The sequence below is a fragment of the Narcine bancroftii genome, chromosome 3 (assembly GCF_036971445.1).
Source record: "Narcine bancroftii isolate sNarBan1 chromosome 3, sNarBan1.hap1, whole genome shotgun sequence".
NCBI lineage: Eukaryota > Metazoa > Chordata > Chondrichthyes > Torpediniformes > Narcinidae > Narcine > Narcine bancroftii.
The window spans coordinates 182363165-182378444 of record NC_091471.1 but is presented as its reverse complement, the minus strand read 5'-3'; the positions used below and the strand labels follow the sequence as shown (position 1 = coordinate 182378444).

The window sequence follows — 15280 nt, the reverse complement described above, 5'->3', positions numbered from 1 at the left end:
TTTAAGCATTCAAATGTAATCAGATGGACCTATTAAAAATTAAGCGGCTTCCTGGGTTGGGTCAGATGCAGGATTGGGGTACACAAGCCGATACAAGAGTTGATACCGTGAACTGGCCCGGAAGCGTCGATCAGCCATGAGCCTTACCTGGTGGTGACTGTAGGTGCTCCTCTGGTGAGGGAAGGCAGCCTGGTGTTGGTGCTGCGGGTGGTGGTGTTGTAGGCCGACAGGGGACCGTCGGTTCTGCTGTTGCTGAGGTAAAGGCGAAAAGGTTCCGCCATAGCCGTGGCCCACACCCGCAGTGTTGCCAGCGAAATTCTGGAACATCACCGTGCCGTTGATAGACGGGATGCCGTGGAAAAAGCTGTCGTCAGCGGGACTGGGCACCGGACAGGGTCCCGGCGCGTTGACGCCACCGCTGGAGCCCGGCGAAGTGCTCATCTGAGTCGCGTTGGCGGTGGGCGCTGGGGACCAGGCGGTGCCGAAACCGGCCAGAGCAGCCACTGGAGACGGAGAGGAGCCATTGCTGCTGCCGCCAGCGCTGCTGCTGCCGCCCGGCCCGGGGTCCTGTTGCTGGTGGAGCTGCTGCTGAAAACCAGCACCGAGCCCCGGTAACATCCCAATCCCACCACCTTCACCGGCCGCTGTCATATTACCGGTAGCTTCCATCAGACCCTGGCCTCGGTGCGGCTGCTGCTGGGGGAGGTGGCTCCGTTCTGCGATGCTCACAGCAGCGGCGGCGGCCACACCAGCATCGGTGGAGGAGAGCGCGTCCCTGCCTCCCGTCCTTTCCTTCTCTTCCTCCGCCTGGCGGCAGGGCGGCTCTCCGGGGTTGGACAGCTGAGGTGGCGCCACGGGAGCCGGGTGCTGATGACTCCCTTTGGTCAGAGGATCCGGACTCTGGTCCCGTTGTCGCAACCGCTGATCACTCCCGGGAGCCAGGCAGCTGGCGGAGCCTGCGGTCAGGGCTGGAACCGGAGCCGAGGACGCGGGGCTACTGCCACTGACGGTGGTAGTGATGGCGGTGCCTGTCGTCCTGTCCGGTATCAGAAGGTCATCATCCTGCATAATAGGGCTGGTTTGTAGAGCACGGCTGACTGGTGGGAAAAACAAAGAGGCGGAGGAGGAGGCGGCGCCGGCGGCAGTCCGGGAGGAGGAGGCTGAAGGGCAGGACGTGGCCGCCGCCACTAACACCGGCTTGGTGTATCGGTAAACGCCAACACCGCCCCCACCGCTCGCCGGCTGGAACAAGGCGAAGCCGAAGTCGCCCATTCCTCACGTTGTCCGTCAGTGCAGCTGCCCGGGCCGCGCTGGGCCGGACGCGGCGCCGCCGCTTCAACACCGACAGGGGGAGATCATGGCAGTTTCCGCCGGGCAGCGCGGACGGGTCACGATTTATTTCTCACCGGGAAACCCCACGGTGTGTTGATCGTTTCCTGTCCATGGATGTGGGGGCCCCCGAATTTGACTCCCACCCACCGGCCGCACACACAGCGCTGGCCGGGTCCCTGCCACCGCCGAGGCTCGGTGACCTTTCCCCCGCCCCTTCTTTTTAAAAAAAACCTCGCCTCCCTGTTTCCAGGCTCCCCCTTCCCGTTTAATCGGCGGGGCTCCTGTTTATTTCCCTCCCCACCCACCGCCGTACAGGGGCTGCGCGTGCGCATTTTGAGCCCATGCCCAGCATCGCTGTTTCGAGTTGCCCCGCTTTGATTTGCATTGACGTCATCAGAACGTGCAAGGTCGCGTAGTAATCGCGCGCCGTGGGAAAACAAATACGCAGAGGTTTAACGGTTTGTATGCTGGAGTCGAGAGCAGGGTGGCGATTGAGGGAGGGGGCTGAAGAGGGAAAGGTGGGAAGGGAGAGGGGATGAGGAGGAATGAGTGTGAAGAAATGGGGTGGGGAAGGAAGAGGGAAACTGGAGAGGGAGTGATAGAGAGTGGGTGTAGAAATGAGGAGTAGGGATGATAAGGAGGTCATGGGGTCAAATTGCACAAAACAGCCACTTCAGTCCACCTTGCCCATGTATACTGATCCTTTTACCTAGTACTTGATCAAAGGTCTTCTCTGTCTTGGTAATTCAGGTGCTTGTTCAGATACTTCTTAAATGTGAGAGCAGCTGCGTCCAACACATCTCATGTTGTGGGTTCCAAACTCCAAACATCCTTGAGGTGAATAGGTTCTTCCTCACATCCTCTCTAAACTTCTTAACCCCTCACCTTAAACCTATGCCATTTCATCTGCTGATGACATTTTTTTTTAATTATCTAACCAGCCTATACCTCTCAGTTCCTCCTTCATCCTCTTGTACATCAAGGAAAACAAACCTGTTCAGTCTTGCATCCCCTCCCAGGGAGGGAAATGGTGGAGAGTGAATAGTGTGAGGGAGAGAGAAGAGTAACTTGAAAGAGGAAGTGGAAAGGAGTGCAGGTGGCAAGAAGGAAGGTTTAAAAAAGAGGTGAAAGAGTTCGTGTGAGAGAGGGATGCTTTTTTAATAGGGTGAGGGAAGGTGGGCCTCATGAGAGGGAGGGAAGGGGAGGATGTGGATAAAGGTGAGTAAGCCCATTGCAGAAAGGAAGGAAAAGGGAAACATTTGGCTAGAGAAGGAGGGGAGTGAGGGGTGCTGGGGTAGAGGAGAGGAAATAAAAATGGAGTAGAGATGGGTGAAAAATGGGCATAGAGAAATTGATGGACATAAACGGAGTGAGGGATACCAAGGGGGGAGGGGGAAGGAGTGGATCAAGTAGGGATTTAAAATGGAGGAGTAAGGTTTTGATAAATAGAGGGAGGCAAGCAGATGGCAGACATTGAATGTGGGAGGATGAGTGGTTTAGAGAGGTTCCTAACTCGTTTTCTTCCCCTGGAACTGGGATATCATTTCCAACCTGAGGACAATTCTACGTGTATCATCCAGGTGCTGAAGAGACAATATGGATGGCTGGCATTTTTTTTAAGATGTATTAGAATACCATGTATAAACTACTTTTTTAATGTTCCCTTTTTCTAGTGATATTATTTTCCAATTATTTGATGTCTTCTAGAGAAATGGGGGTGAACAGCAATTTAAATCCATCATTACCATAAATCCATAACCCGTGCAGACCTCACATTTTTTAAGTTTTGCTAACAACCTCTACCCCACTCTCAAACTCACTTGGACAATTTCTCTGCCATTTCAGGTATTTCTGACCTAAAAAAGATATGGCCTTCCATTCCAAGCATGTCCTTTCTCAGGAAACGCAGCTTCTTCTCCATTGTGGTCATCAAGCCACTTCTGCATTTCTTGAAGTTCTGCTGTTATTACACCTCCCTTCAACCAGAACAGTCATAGGGTTCCTCTGTCCTCACTTTTCACCCCACTAGCCTCTGAATTCAGCACATCATACTTTGTTTTTTCTACTCACTGCAACTACCCCTCCCCACCCCTTTCTGCTTTGTGCAGGGTTCACTCCATCTGCATTTCCCTTGTCTGCTTGTCCTTCAATGCCCACCTCTCTCAAGCTCCTGAACTTTCTCCTGCAATCAAAAATGCTTGCTCTTTTATGGCTCCAGTTTCCAGAATCTGAATGAGAAGAGAGTTGAAATGACATGCCGCTGGGAGCGCAAGATGGCCATTGCAGACTGAGTGTAGATGCTCATTTCTGTGCTTGGTTTCATTGACTTCAAAATGGTAACATTGGGAGTATCAAACTCAATACATGAGATTAGAGGAAGTGCACATGAATCTTGCTCTTACCCTTTCTCCCTCACCATCCAGGAACCTAAATAGCTCTTCCAGGTCAGGCTCTTCCAGGTAATACTCTCTTTTAGAGAGTATTAAACCAAGTTATATTTATTTCAATCATTGAATAATGAAGAAGAAATACATGTGAATTGTTTGATTACAAGCTTAAAACTGTGAAGCACAGAATTAAATAAAGGAATAAAGTGTCTGTCCCAAACATAATGGAGGGCACTGTATATCGAAAAATACAACTTAGGTTTTAATTTGTTACAAAACTATTTATTTTACTCTAAAATATAATTAATAAATCTTTTCTGACAGAGTCATAGTCCACTTATTTTAACATTTCTTTTATAAGAAATAATTTTTAAAAACCTTAACTACACCCTGAGATCTGTCATTCTAAATTTTTATCATGGTAATGTTAAACTGTTTTTGGAAATTTGAATAACTAGTTTCAAGGAGAAAATATTAGGAACCATTTTAAAACAGAATTGAAATGCATATTTAGAAAAAAATTATTACAACTGTTAAAGATTTTACTTAGAATGACATTTTTTAACACAGCAGCAAAGCCAATTTAAATTTAAAGTGGTTGTTGGATAATACAGTGCCAAATAAAATCATTACGCAGGAAATAGTGATGGCATGAATTAAATTCCTCCAGCTCTCTGGCACCTTAGTTTTAGGCTTGTTTCTTTGCCATGATTCAGGGCAATGCTGTTGTTGGTTGCATTCTAGAAGAACTACATTGAGCTTCCTTTTGCATCAGCATTCATACTGTTGAAGGGCTGGAGCCCAGCTTTGTATCCTGACCCATTGTGGCAGCAGCATTCTCTTGTTCCTATATACCTTTCTCTGAAGAGTTAGCTTTTTTGTATATTTATTTGTTCACATCATGGGTACTTTGCTAGCAACACCAGCATTTTATGATTTCCTCTGTGCTGAGGAGGGAGTAAAGAGTCAAATGCATTGGGGAATCTTATGTCACAAAGCAGTCAAGACTCAAGCTGCACATTTCCTTCCCAGAAGAGCATTAGGGAACTAGATCAGCTTCAGCTTGGTAGTATCACATTTATCATTTAACCCTCTCATTTAACACAAATATATTTAATTGTATAAACATAAATACCTCATTTCCATGATGGAATTAAAATGCATGTCCCTGGTTGAACAATCCAGAACTTTGTTAGTTAAGGAATATAACCACAACAGTACTATCCCTTAACCTGATTCCTGACCTGATGCATGGCCCAATAGCAAGAACCAAATGCTCTTAAGCAAGTTGCTTTCAAACTACCATTCAGTCTTGATCAGAGGTTTGATGATTCATCAATATTGATTTTTCAAAACATCTGTGTTTCAAAATTCGCATTTTTTTCAGTTCTATCATTGCTTGTGATCAGCATATAAAAGCTAACTTGTGAGATACATCTGTCCAAGACTCCCAATTGATTCTGATGGATGCAGAGCCTTCCCCCCTCCCCCTCCCCCTCCCTACTCCCCATCCCTCACAAAAAAAGACACTGGCTTCCAGGGCTTTTAACATCTGATGAAAAAGAAACAGAGGGTTTGAAATTGTTATCTGCCAAGACAAGTGCATCCAGGGAAGAGAAAGCTGGATGGGGGAGGTGGAAATCTACTTAAAATGATGGAGTTCTTCATTTTTTGCAAGGTAGCAGACCAGATGTGACACAACCAAAAGGACTTAAGGGAATTAAGGGGAGAACTGATTTTTTTTTTAGCTCATTAATTACAGGGATAGTACCAGATGATTGAAGAAAGGAAAATATACCACAGGGAATTACAGGTTGTTAGCTTGACAATCATGGTTGCAAAAAAAACTTGGAATCTATATTATAAATAGTAATGTGCTTTTATCAAAACTAAAAGTTAAAAAAAAAAGAAAATGTTTGATTTTTCAGCTGCTTTCCGCTCAAAATCTCAATGGGAGTAGAATAGAGAATGATCTGTATCCCTGAATTTTTCTGGGTTGGTGGCAGTATTATTTTAATTTTAATTTTTGATTTCTTAAATATCTTGCCTTTGGAAAAATGTAAACTTAAGGGAAGACTGGTTTAACTTTAGAGCAGAATAAAGAAAACAGATTACATTCAAAACTTTGCCTTCCCAGTCAAATATATTGCCATCACTTATACCATTTTGAACATTTAATTTTTTTCCCCAATTATGTGATATTAGTTCATGATATACTGTAATTATAATATGTGTTTTTTGACAAATAATACATAAAAGACTGGAATTTGAAGACATAGCATTTCCAAGTGCAGAGCTGCAGCATTTGTAGTATATTTGTCATCAGGTTCTGCATTCTTACCCAAATGAAGAAGTCCCAAACTTAGCCTGTTGGACTCCTACATTAGGTCCTCATGGTGTTTAGCAATGGACCATGATCTTCCTGCAATTTATTTGCACTTGTACAGTCCATCAGTTAAATTTACAATATGCTGGACGTGGCTGCTAATTCTTTTTCTTCCACTAATGCTGCTTGACCCAGTGTATTCCTCCAGCAGATTGTGTTGGGTTGAAAGTGAACATAAATTCACCATTTTAGTTTTAGTGAAATACTTTAATGTTTTCATTTTAAAAACATCTTTGTATTTTACAATTTGATGCACCATCAATCTCTCAGGAGACTACTGTGTAGAAACCAATTGGTTTTAACATAGCATATCCTTACTGTTCAGCTGTTCTGCACTGAGTTGCCCGGGGCTGTCAAATAGCCACCTTTATACAGGAGCCTGTGGGGCAAAGCCACAGGTACAACTAACCAATAGGCATGCTTGACCAAACAATTATACATTACAGTGGTTAACCACATTCACCCCTTGTTTTCAAAAAGAGTCCCGCGGGGGGAAGTGAAATTTACAAATTTATATGTTCTCAATTTAAAAGTCATAGGTTCAGTCTATTAGGTGGTCTAGTTGTTCGCTGGGACCATCATAGAACTAGTTGCGGCTGCGGTGCAGCAGCAGAGTCCTGAACAGTCTTGGGCACATATTCGTATCCATCAGTATTGTGCTGATGGGTAGGCACTGTGCCTGGTGTATCCTCCCTTGGGGCAGAGGCAGGATACCAGAGGCTGGGTTCATCGTGTGTGTTCAAAAGTGAGGAGGGTGTGGGGTGATTAGCAGTGGTCTCCAGAGCCCCTGAGGGAGCCAAGTCCCTGATGGAAACAGTGTCTTCATGTCCATTCAGATATGCCACATAGGCATATTGAGGTTTGGTATAGAGGGGGTGGACCCTTTTGACCAATGGGTCAGACTTATGGTTCCTCACATACCTCCAGAGCTGGACAGACCCTGGGGACATTAACCATACCAGTAGTGTGATCCCTGTTGCAAATTTCCTGGGGAAGGAAAACATACATTTATGTGGTGTCGCATTAGTGGCGATACACAGCGGGGACCTGATAAAATGAAGGGCCTCTGGGAGAACCTCCTGCCAGCGGGAGACTTGGAGGCCCTTTGACCGCAAGGACAGGAGGACTGTCTTCCAGACCATAGCATTCTTCCTCTCCACTTGCCCGTTACCCCAGGGGTTGTAACTGGTGTCTTGCTCGTGGCAATGCCTCTGAACAACAGGTACTGGTGCAGCTCATCACTCATAAAGGAAGGCCTCCAGTCACTATGGATATAACTGGGGAAGCCAAATAGAGTGAAGAGGCTGCACAGAGCCTTGCTGACTGTGGCAGCAGTCATGTCCAGGCAGGAGATGACAAATGGAATGCAGGAGTATTCGTCGATGATGTTAAGGAAGTATTTGTTATGGTCAGTGGGGGACACCTTTAAAGTCGACACTGAGTTGCTCTAAGAGGTGAGTGGCTTTAATATGTTGTGTCCTGTCTGGCCGATAGAAGTGTGGCTTACACTCAGCACAGACCTGGGAGTTCTTTGTCATGGTCCTGATCTCATCAATGGAGAATGGCAGGTTGCATGCTTTGACGAAGTGAAAGAACCTGGTGAATCCAGGGTGACAGAAATCATTATGGAGGTTTTGCAGTCGGTCAATCTGGCCGCTGGCACAAGTCCTACAAGACTGGTGGCTCATTAAGTTTCCCTGGCCAGCACAAAATGTCATAGTTACACGTGGATAATTCTATTCTCCACCACAGTATTTTATCCTTTTTGATTTTGCCCCACTGTTGATTGTTGAACATGAATGCAACATTAGTCAGCAAGGTGAATCTCTTACTCTCCAGGCAATGGCACCAGAGCTGCTCTGCTTCGACAATGGCTTGGACCTCTTTTTCCACTGAAGAGTGTTAAATCACGGGGCACTGCAAAAAATGCAACGGGCCTACCAGCCTGATTAAGGATGGCTGCGGGACAAAGTCTGATGCGCCGCTTTCCACCTGAAAAGGGGTGGATTCATCCATAGCATGTGGATGGATGCTGAACGAGCTTCCTCCACCAGGGGGAAGGACATAATCCCCACTTAATTGGGGATCCACTGAGCATAATAGGATAAAAATCCAAGGCATCTCTTCAAAGCCTTGAGGCTGTGTGGGAGGGGAAGTTCCAGGAATGGTCACATGGGGTCTGATCCTGGCCAATGACTCCATTCTCCAATACATAGCCAAGGATGGCCAGGCGAGTTGTGCGGAACATGCACTTGGCCTTAAGGAACTTGGCTGTCTCAAGAAATCTCATGAGCTTGGCATCATGGTCCTGCAGGTCGTGGCCATAGATAGTATTGTTGTCGAGATATGGGAAAGTGGCCCACAACTCGTACTGATCCATCATATCGTCCATCTTCCACTGGAAGACCGAGATGCAGTTCGTGATGCTAAAGGAGATTAGCAGGAAGTGGTAGAGGCGCCCTTCTACCTCGAATGCCGTATACTGGCGGTCTTCTGGGCAGAAGGGTAGCTGATGATATGCCAACTTTAGGTTGATGTTCGAGAAGACCTGATACTGGGCAATTTGGTTGACCGTGTCGGCAATTCACAGAAGGGGGTATGCGTCCAATTGAGTGTATCTATTCATGGCCTGACTGTAGTCGATGACTACACTACCACTAACTGCGCTCTGCAAGGGATGTTGCTGGCTTCAATAACCCCTTCCTTAAGTAAGCACTGTACCTCCGCCTGGATGAAGGCCCTGTCCCCAGCACTGTACCATCTGCTTTTAATGCCGACGGGTTTGCAGTTACGAATGAGATTGGCGAATAGTGATGGAGGGGGGGCTTTAACTGTGGATAGCCTGCAAGTCATGCATGGCGAGTGGTTTGGTTGGTGGACGTGTATGGTGGGGGCTGGCTATCAAATTGCTGATTACAGATGGTGAGGGGTGGATGGTCTCCATCAAATGCCATCGTCACGCTTTTAAGGTGACATTGAAAATCAAGCCCCAACAGTACAGCAGTACAGAGCTGCAACATTACCATTAGTCGAAAGTTGTCATATACAGTACCCTGCACCATTAAAGTCACAATACAGAAACCTGAACATCTGCTGTAAATGACTTGGATGCCAGGGAGACCTTCTAGTTCACTGACAGTACTGTGAGGGAGAAGCTCTGCACTGTGTCTGCATGTTTAAAACTCTATGTGCTCCCGTGATCGAACAAGCAACTTGTCATATGGTCATATGACCGTTTACCTTGAGGTCCATCATCAAACCTGGCGAGTTGGTGTGGACTGGCCTGGTTGAGGGTGATAGATGCTAGGATTGCGTCACTGCACATCACAGCAGTAGAAGGTGGCAGCATCCAAGATGGCGGCTCACAGTGATGCCGGATCCGGAAGATGGCGTCCTCCGCAGCCCACACATGGCACAGCTGGGTTCTGAAGGTGGCATAAAAGATGGTGCCCCCCATGGAGCAGCTGACACCAGGTGATGGCAGTTTTGCGGAAGACGGCCCCCACAATCTGCACACGGCGCTGCTAGGAATGGGTTTGGATTTACACTTTGGCGTAATGGTCCTTCTTTCCACAGCTGGAGCAGATTAAATCCTTCGCTGGGCAGAGTTTCCTCTGATGATTGCTCAGGCTGCAGAAGTAAAACTTTAAAGGTTCCTGGAACACCACAGTTGTGGTCAGGTCATTATCAGAGCCAGTCAAGAGCATCAGGATGGTTTTGCGGAGCACTGCATCTGTGGTTTGGGCGTTAGTGGAGCAGAGGGGTGGCAGCACTTCCCAGAATGGCTGCAACCATCATGGTCACACCGGAGAGTGACCATGAAATGGCCACATTGTCGATCGAGTAGGCCTCCATTTTCTGGAGAGCCACCTCCAGCATACCTGCCAGCTCAACTGCTCTTCACAGGCTGAGTTTCCCTTGCTTCAAAAGTATCTATTGTATGTAATTTGACCTGATACCCACGACATAGGCGTGGTGCTCTGTATACTTTGTGGTGGACATGACTTTGCATTCACAGGCTCTGTCGAGTGCTTGCAGGGCCCAGAAATATTCGGCTTTTGATTCACTGGGTTGTTGCTTTCCGGTCACTAGAAGGTGTCTAGCATAGACAACGTTGATCTTGCGCAGGTATTGCCATTTGAGGGTGTCCATTGTGGTGTCCCTGATCATGGAGTACACCAGGGGGTATTGACATGGGAGCGCTGTACTTGCAGTTTGTCGGTTTCTGATCGCACAATGGTAGAGGAGGCCTGCAGGAATGCTTCAAAACAGTGCAGTCAAGGTTCGAAGTTGGTAGATGCCTCAGGCGATTGACGGTCAATTTTCAGTTTTTCTGGTTTGAGGATCTGCTCCATTTAGAAAACATAAAGTGAATTAAATTGGTGCACCATCAGTCACCCAGGAGACTATTGTGGAGAAAACCATAGGCTTTAATTCATTTGAGAACATAACCTATACTTACTGTTTGACTGTCCTGCATTGAGTTGCGGTGGACTGTGGGACAGCCACATGTTCAACCAACCAATAGGCATGCTTGACCAGATAATTATACATTACAGTTGTTTACCACACAATTGTTTGGCATTTAATAATGTTTCAATACCTTGGGAACATACTGGAATTCCAAAGGCATTCAGATGTATTTAAAACTTTTCACAGGTTTAACACTGGCAGAACTTGGTGATGTGCTCTGGCAGCTGCCTAAGTTTTTCTCAGTAGCTCCATAGTTCGCTCGACCATACTTTCATCCCACACTTTCTCTACTCCCGTCCATCCCAGATCTGACAACATTCTGTTGTAAAAGATTTAGCCATTGTGCAAAGTCTTGGTCTTCAGAAATGAGAAGTAAACACTGGTGGCCCAAAATATTGGTCAGAATATACAAGATCAATCAGCTGATCTTCAAATAGGGTCATTTATACTCACACGAGAGGCACCCTATCCAAAGGAGAAACGTACCAAAAAAATCAGGGAGTTCCAACATTTTAAAATATATATTGCTTTGCATTTCGGCTCCTATAAAATAGAAAAAGCAAGTTAAAATTCTGCTTTCAGTTTAAGATAAAAAGGAGATGCAGTGAAGTATAAATCAAAAGTGATTTTTTAAAGTCATCTACAGTTTAGAATTATTTTTCTGAAAGTGTACTTTTCTAAATTTATATGTTAACTGAATTGGCAGTATCCCATGTGTTTTTATGATAGGCAAACAAATATAATGAAAATATTATGGACCTTTCAATTTTATTTTACTCAAAAGTTCTCTTCCAGTTTATCTCAAACCTTTTGTATGTTTTTTTTTCATAAACAATGGCATATTAAAATATTTATACATTAATAAGATTATTTAAACATTTTCTTGTCAATTGAAACTAATCTGGAAGACATTTGACTTTTTTATGGATAATATTTTTGAAACTCTCCTTGAACGTATTATTGAATTTTATTTTGATAACAAGGATTTAGGGTCTACCCATCATAATAATGGAAAAAAGATAACAGGTTTGCTATTGTTTTCATATTTTTGAAATAATAATGTTTCAGTATCCTAAAGAAAATTATTTATTACTTTATTTTAGGCACAAAAAGACCTGAAAACACCATAAAGACATTTTGTTTTGAATAATCTGTTTACATTGATAGTTCTTTCAAGTTTATTTGCCATCCAGTTGTACCATTCTGATGAAGTAACGTTCTCCAGTCCATGGTGCAGAATTATACAAATAAACACTACATATACATAGTACAATATGTAGATAGATAGATAGATATAATTAAATATTATTAATAAATAGTAGTCTCAGAGAGTTGTCGCAGTTCAACAGTTATTCAGTAGTCTCACTGCCCAAGTCTAGTTAATTTGCAATGTCAAAAGGTTGATAAATAGTAAGTAGCATGCATTTGATTAAGTGGATCTTTAGAAAAAGTCCTAGAATGTTTATTCATTCGTTAGCAGGCAATTTGGTCATCATGTCCATCTGGTTCTTTACCACAGTAATTTTCTAGTTTCATACACTAATCTTTTCTCCTTACATAAATTTATTCAATTCTCTATGTGGACCACACAGGAAACTGCTATCTCCTCATCTGTAGGCACTATATTCCAGATTGCATTCACAGTGGTTCAAAAAGCTCATGTTATTTTCAATTCCTTTCATTTTATATCTGTGCTCTCTCCTCAAATTTAGTTTATGTATAGACTAGCAGATTAGGGTGGTAGATGTGGGAAACGGGGGTGCCATTTCATGGTTGATTATTACGTGCTAGAACAGGAAAGAACTGTTCAACTCAACTAAATGCCATACAGCCATGCTGGCACCAAGATCATTTAAATTTTTTAAAAATTGTGAAATTCTGGTCAACCAATTATAGTCAGGATGTAGATGCTTTGGAAGATCTACAAGAGATTTACTGGATGGTGCCTGGACTGATGGTATGAACTGAAAGGTTGGACAAATTTAGCTTGCTTTCTCTGGAGTGCCGAAGGCTGAGGGGAGACCTGAAGTAATTATGAGAGGCCATGATAGAGTAGACAATTAGAATAATTTTCCCAGGATAAAATTGTCAAATATTAAAGCACGTGTTTAAATTGGGGTGGTGGGGAATGAGTTTAAAAGAAAGTGGTAGCTGCCTGGAAGAAGCTCCCAGGGATAATGCAGGAAGCAGATAAGATAGTGGTGTTTAAGAAGCTTCTTGGTAGACAGATGATTTATGCAGGGGACAGAGGGATTTGGATCATGTGAAAGCAGAAAAGTTTTTGTTCTATTTGGACATCATGTTCAATACAGACACATGGACCAAGGGGCCTAAGTTCTCTGTTTATGTGAGATATGAAGTAAATCACATCTCAGTAAAAATTTTAAAGAGATAGGTTGCTCTGCTGAGGAGTTTTTGGAAAGCATTAGTCAGGAATGTAAGAGCTATGAATCTCTGAATTTTCCATCCCATAGATCTATCAGCATTACCTTGTTATTCAACATGCAGCTATTCAGATACTACTAACTGTTTGGATTCTAAACACACATTCATATACTAATAGAGTATAGATGCCCCTCTCTGACCCAATACCAGATATGTCCTTTTGTCATATGGGACAGATGAAATAAATATGTCAAGCTGAGGCAGGTGATAGTGCAGTTTAGTGCTGAATAATCAGTGGCAGGAATTAACTAGACAAGATCAGACAAAAATAATAGGCTTTCAGCCAGCTGGGGCTTTTGAGAGAAGTTTGTGTGAGTTCCTTTTTTTAAGCTTTGCACGGTTTTCTTTTGAACAGGGAACATTTAAATAATAAACATGAAAGTTGTTGGCTCTTAAAATATGTTGGACAAGAAAATGTCACGAGAATAATTATAAAATGTGCCCAATGGTTCAGCAGCCCCAGTTATATTAATGTCATAAATTCGAAGCATAATTCAATAAAATGACTCTGATTAAAATTCTTGTGTCATTTCTAAATGCTGTGCTTTTACAATGCAGGAGGATACAAATTGGTGTATCGCATAACTAGCTGTTAGGACCAACACCACAGATGAGAATCTCTTTGACACCACTCGCTGTGAATAAGAATTAAATTCATGCCAAGTGACAATTTTGAGGTCTCAGATCATTTTTAAAGATGAATATACTGTACATGGAAGAAGCAGCTCTCGTATTCTTTAGCTGTAAACACTCAGCATCCAACAACGCTCCTTAATTATTTTAAACATTCTGCTTTATATTTGTAACATCTTTAACTAAAGCCTATTTAAAATAATCATGAAGTACTTCTGAATCTAAATGTATTTTTTCCTTTTAACTATGGACAGTTGGTATTTCAAAACATATGAATTAAGAAGCAAATGAACAACCATGGATCATTGACATTGATGAATTGTAAATTTTCTTCATGTTATATTTTTATTTTATTGGCATAAAAAGTGACATTCTCATTTGTACTCATAAAATCCTGGACAGAAATAGACAGCTGTTGACATTGCCTTTGAGAAGTCCTTCACCTGTCTGTAATCTTCACTTCTTATTGTTTTCTAGATTATAATATTTAGGGTTAGGATGAAGGGGCTTGTTATAATAATATCATTAGGCGAAATTAGGTAGTGTTGTGCAAGGTGCCTCAGCTGTACTCTCTCAGTATCAGTCTGTCGATTTTGGTTTTTCGTTTCCCCTTCACAGCTGATTCAGTGCAATTTGGTGACTTTGAAAGTGCCACTTTTGGTGATTGTCAGCTGGACCATGCACAAACACACAAGCCTGAATCAACAGGTGGTGCAAGAGTGAATAGAGTTTTTACTCCATTACTTTCTAAATTATCCCAATTATTTTGTAATTCTCTCAAAGTTGAACTGCCAAAATGGTTGTGTAATGGTTCTTACATAATAAAGTATGATACAAGGAAAAGGATTTGAAGTGACACATTCATGATAACTCCTATCTTTAAGCAATGAAATACCCTTTCACATGTTGGCTCACAACTCAGCAAAATGTTCATGTAGGTTCATTGGAAAGCACTAAAAAGTTATGTCTGGCATGATCTACCTGTTAAAACATTTGGTTGTGTCAATAATAAAATTTAGTTTTTTTACAAATGTCAAATGACAACTTCCCTGATAAGAACTATTCCATGAAAAAGATTAACAAACCTTGTAATAAACAAATAGCTTTGACGTTGTGTTGGTCCTAATGGGAGCTCACACAGTTTAACGCACAAATCAATGAAATATTTATCCAGATGAGATACTCCTTGTGGCAGTCAGACTAAATGTCACAATTTTGGCTGCAATTGAGGAGAGAGAGGCTGGTGGAAAGAGAGAGAGGGGACCAAACTTACACAAAGAAATACCAAAGTTATGGCAAATGAAATGAAATAAAAACAGAGTAGACCCCAGTGGGGGAGAATATGAGAAGATGTATGGGCATCTGTTGCTTATCAGATGATTTACTGGTGGGTGAGTGGCTGGGCTGTGAGGGTGCCATGTCAGTGGGGTAGTGGCACAGTGCATCCCAGAGGTTTTTTTTTAAGAACTTTGTGAGAAGTAGCTACAGTAGTTTGTCCCAAGGGTGAGCACTAGTAAACCCCCTACCAAACAAAAAAGAAGATGGGGGTAGTGGCTGTACATTTCTGCAGCAATTCCTCAGGGTAGTGTCCAAAGCCCAGCCATCTTCAGCTGCGCCATCAATG

General features: G+C 43.4%; 1 protein-coding gene across 3 annotated transcripts in view; it reads right to left on the bottom strand.

Moving 5' to 3' along the window:
- Nucleotides 1-1551, bottom strand: part of LOC138757913 (cytoplasmic polyadenylation element-binding protein 2) — a 161415-nt gene extending 159864 nt beyond the window's left edge. For all 3 annotated transcript variants that reach the window (XM_069926015.1, XM_069926013.1, XM_069926014.1), the window contains exon 1: nt 148-1551. In XM_069926015.1, the coding sequence (XP_069782116.1) occupies nt 148-1272 (1125 nt within the window). In that variant the 5' untranslated portion in view covers nt 1273-1551. The remainder of the gene's footprint in view (nt 1-147) is intronic.
- Between the last annotated feature and the right edge of the window lie 13729 nt (nt 1552-15280).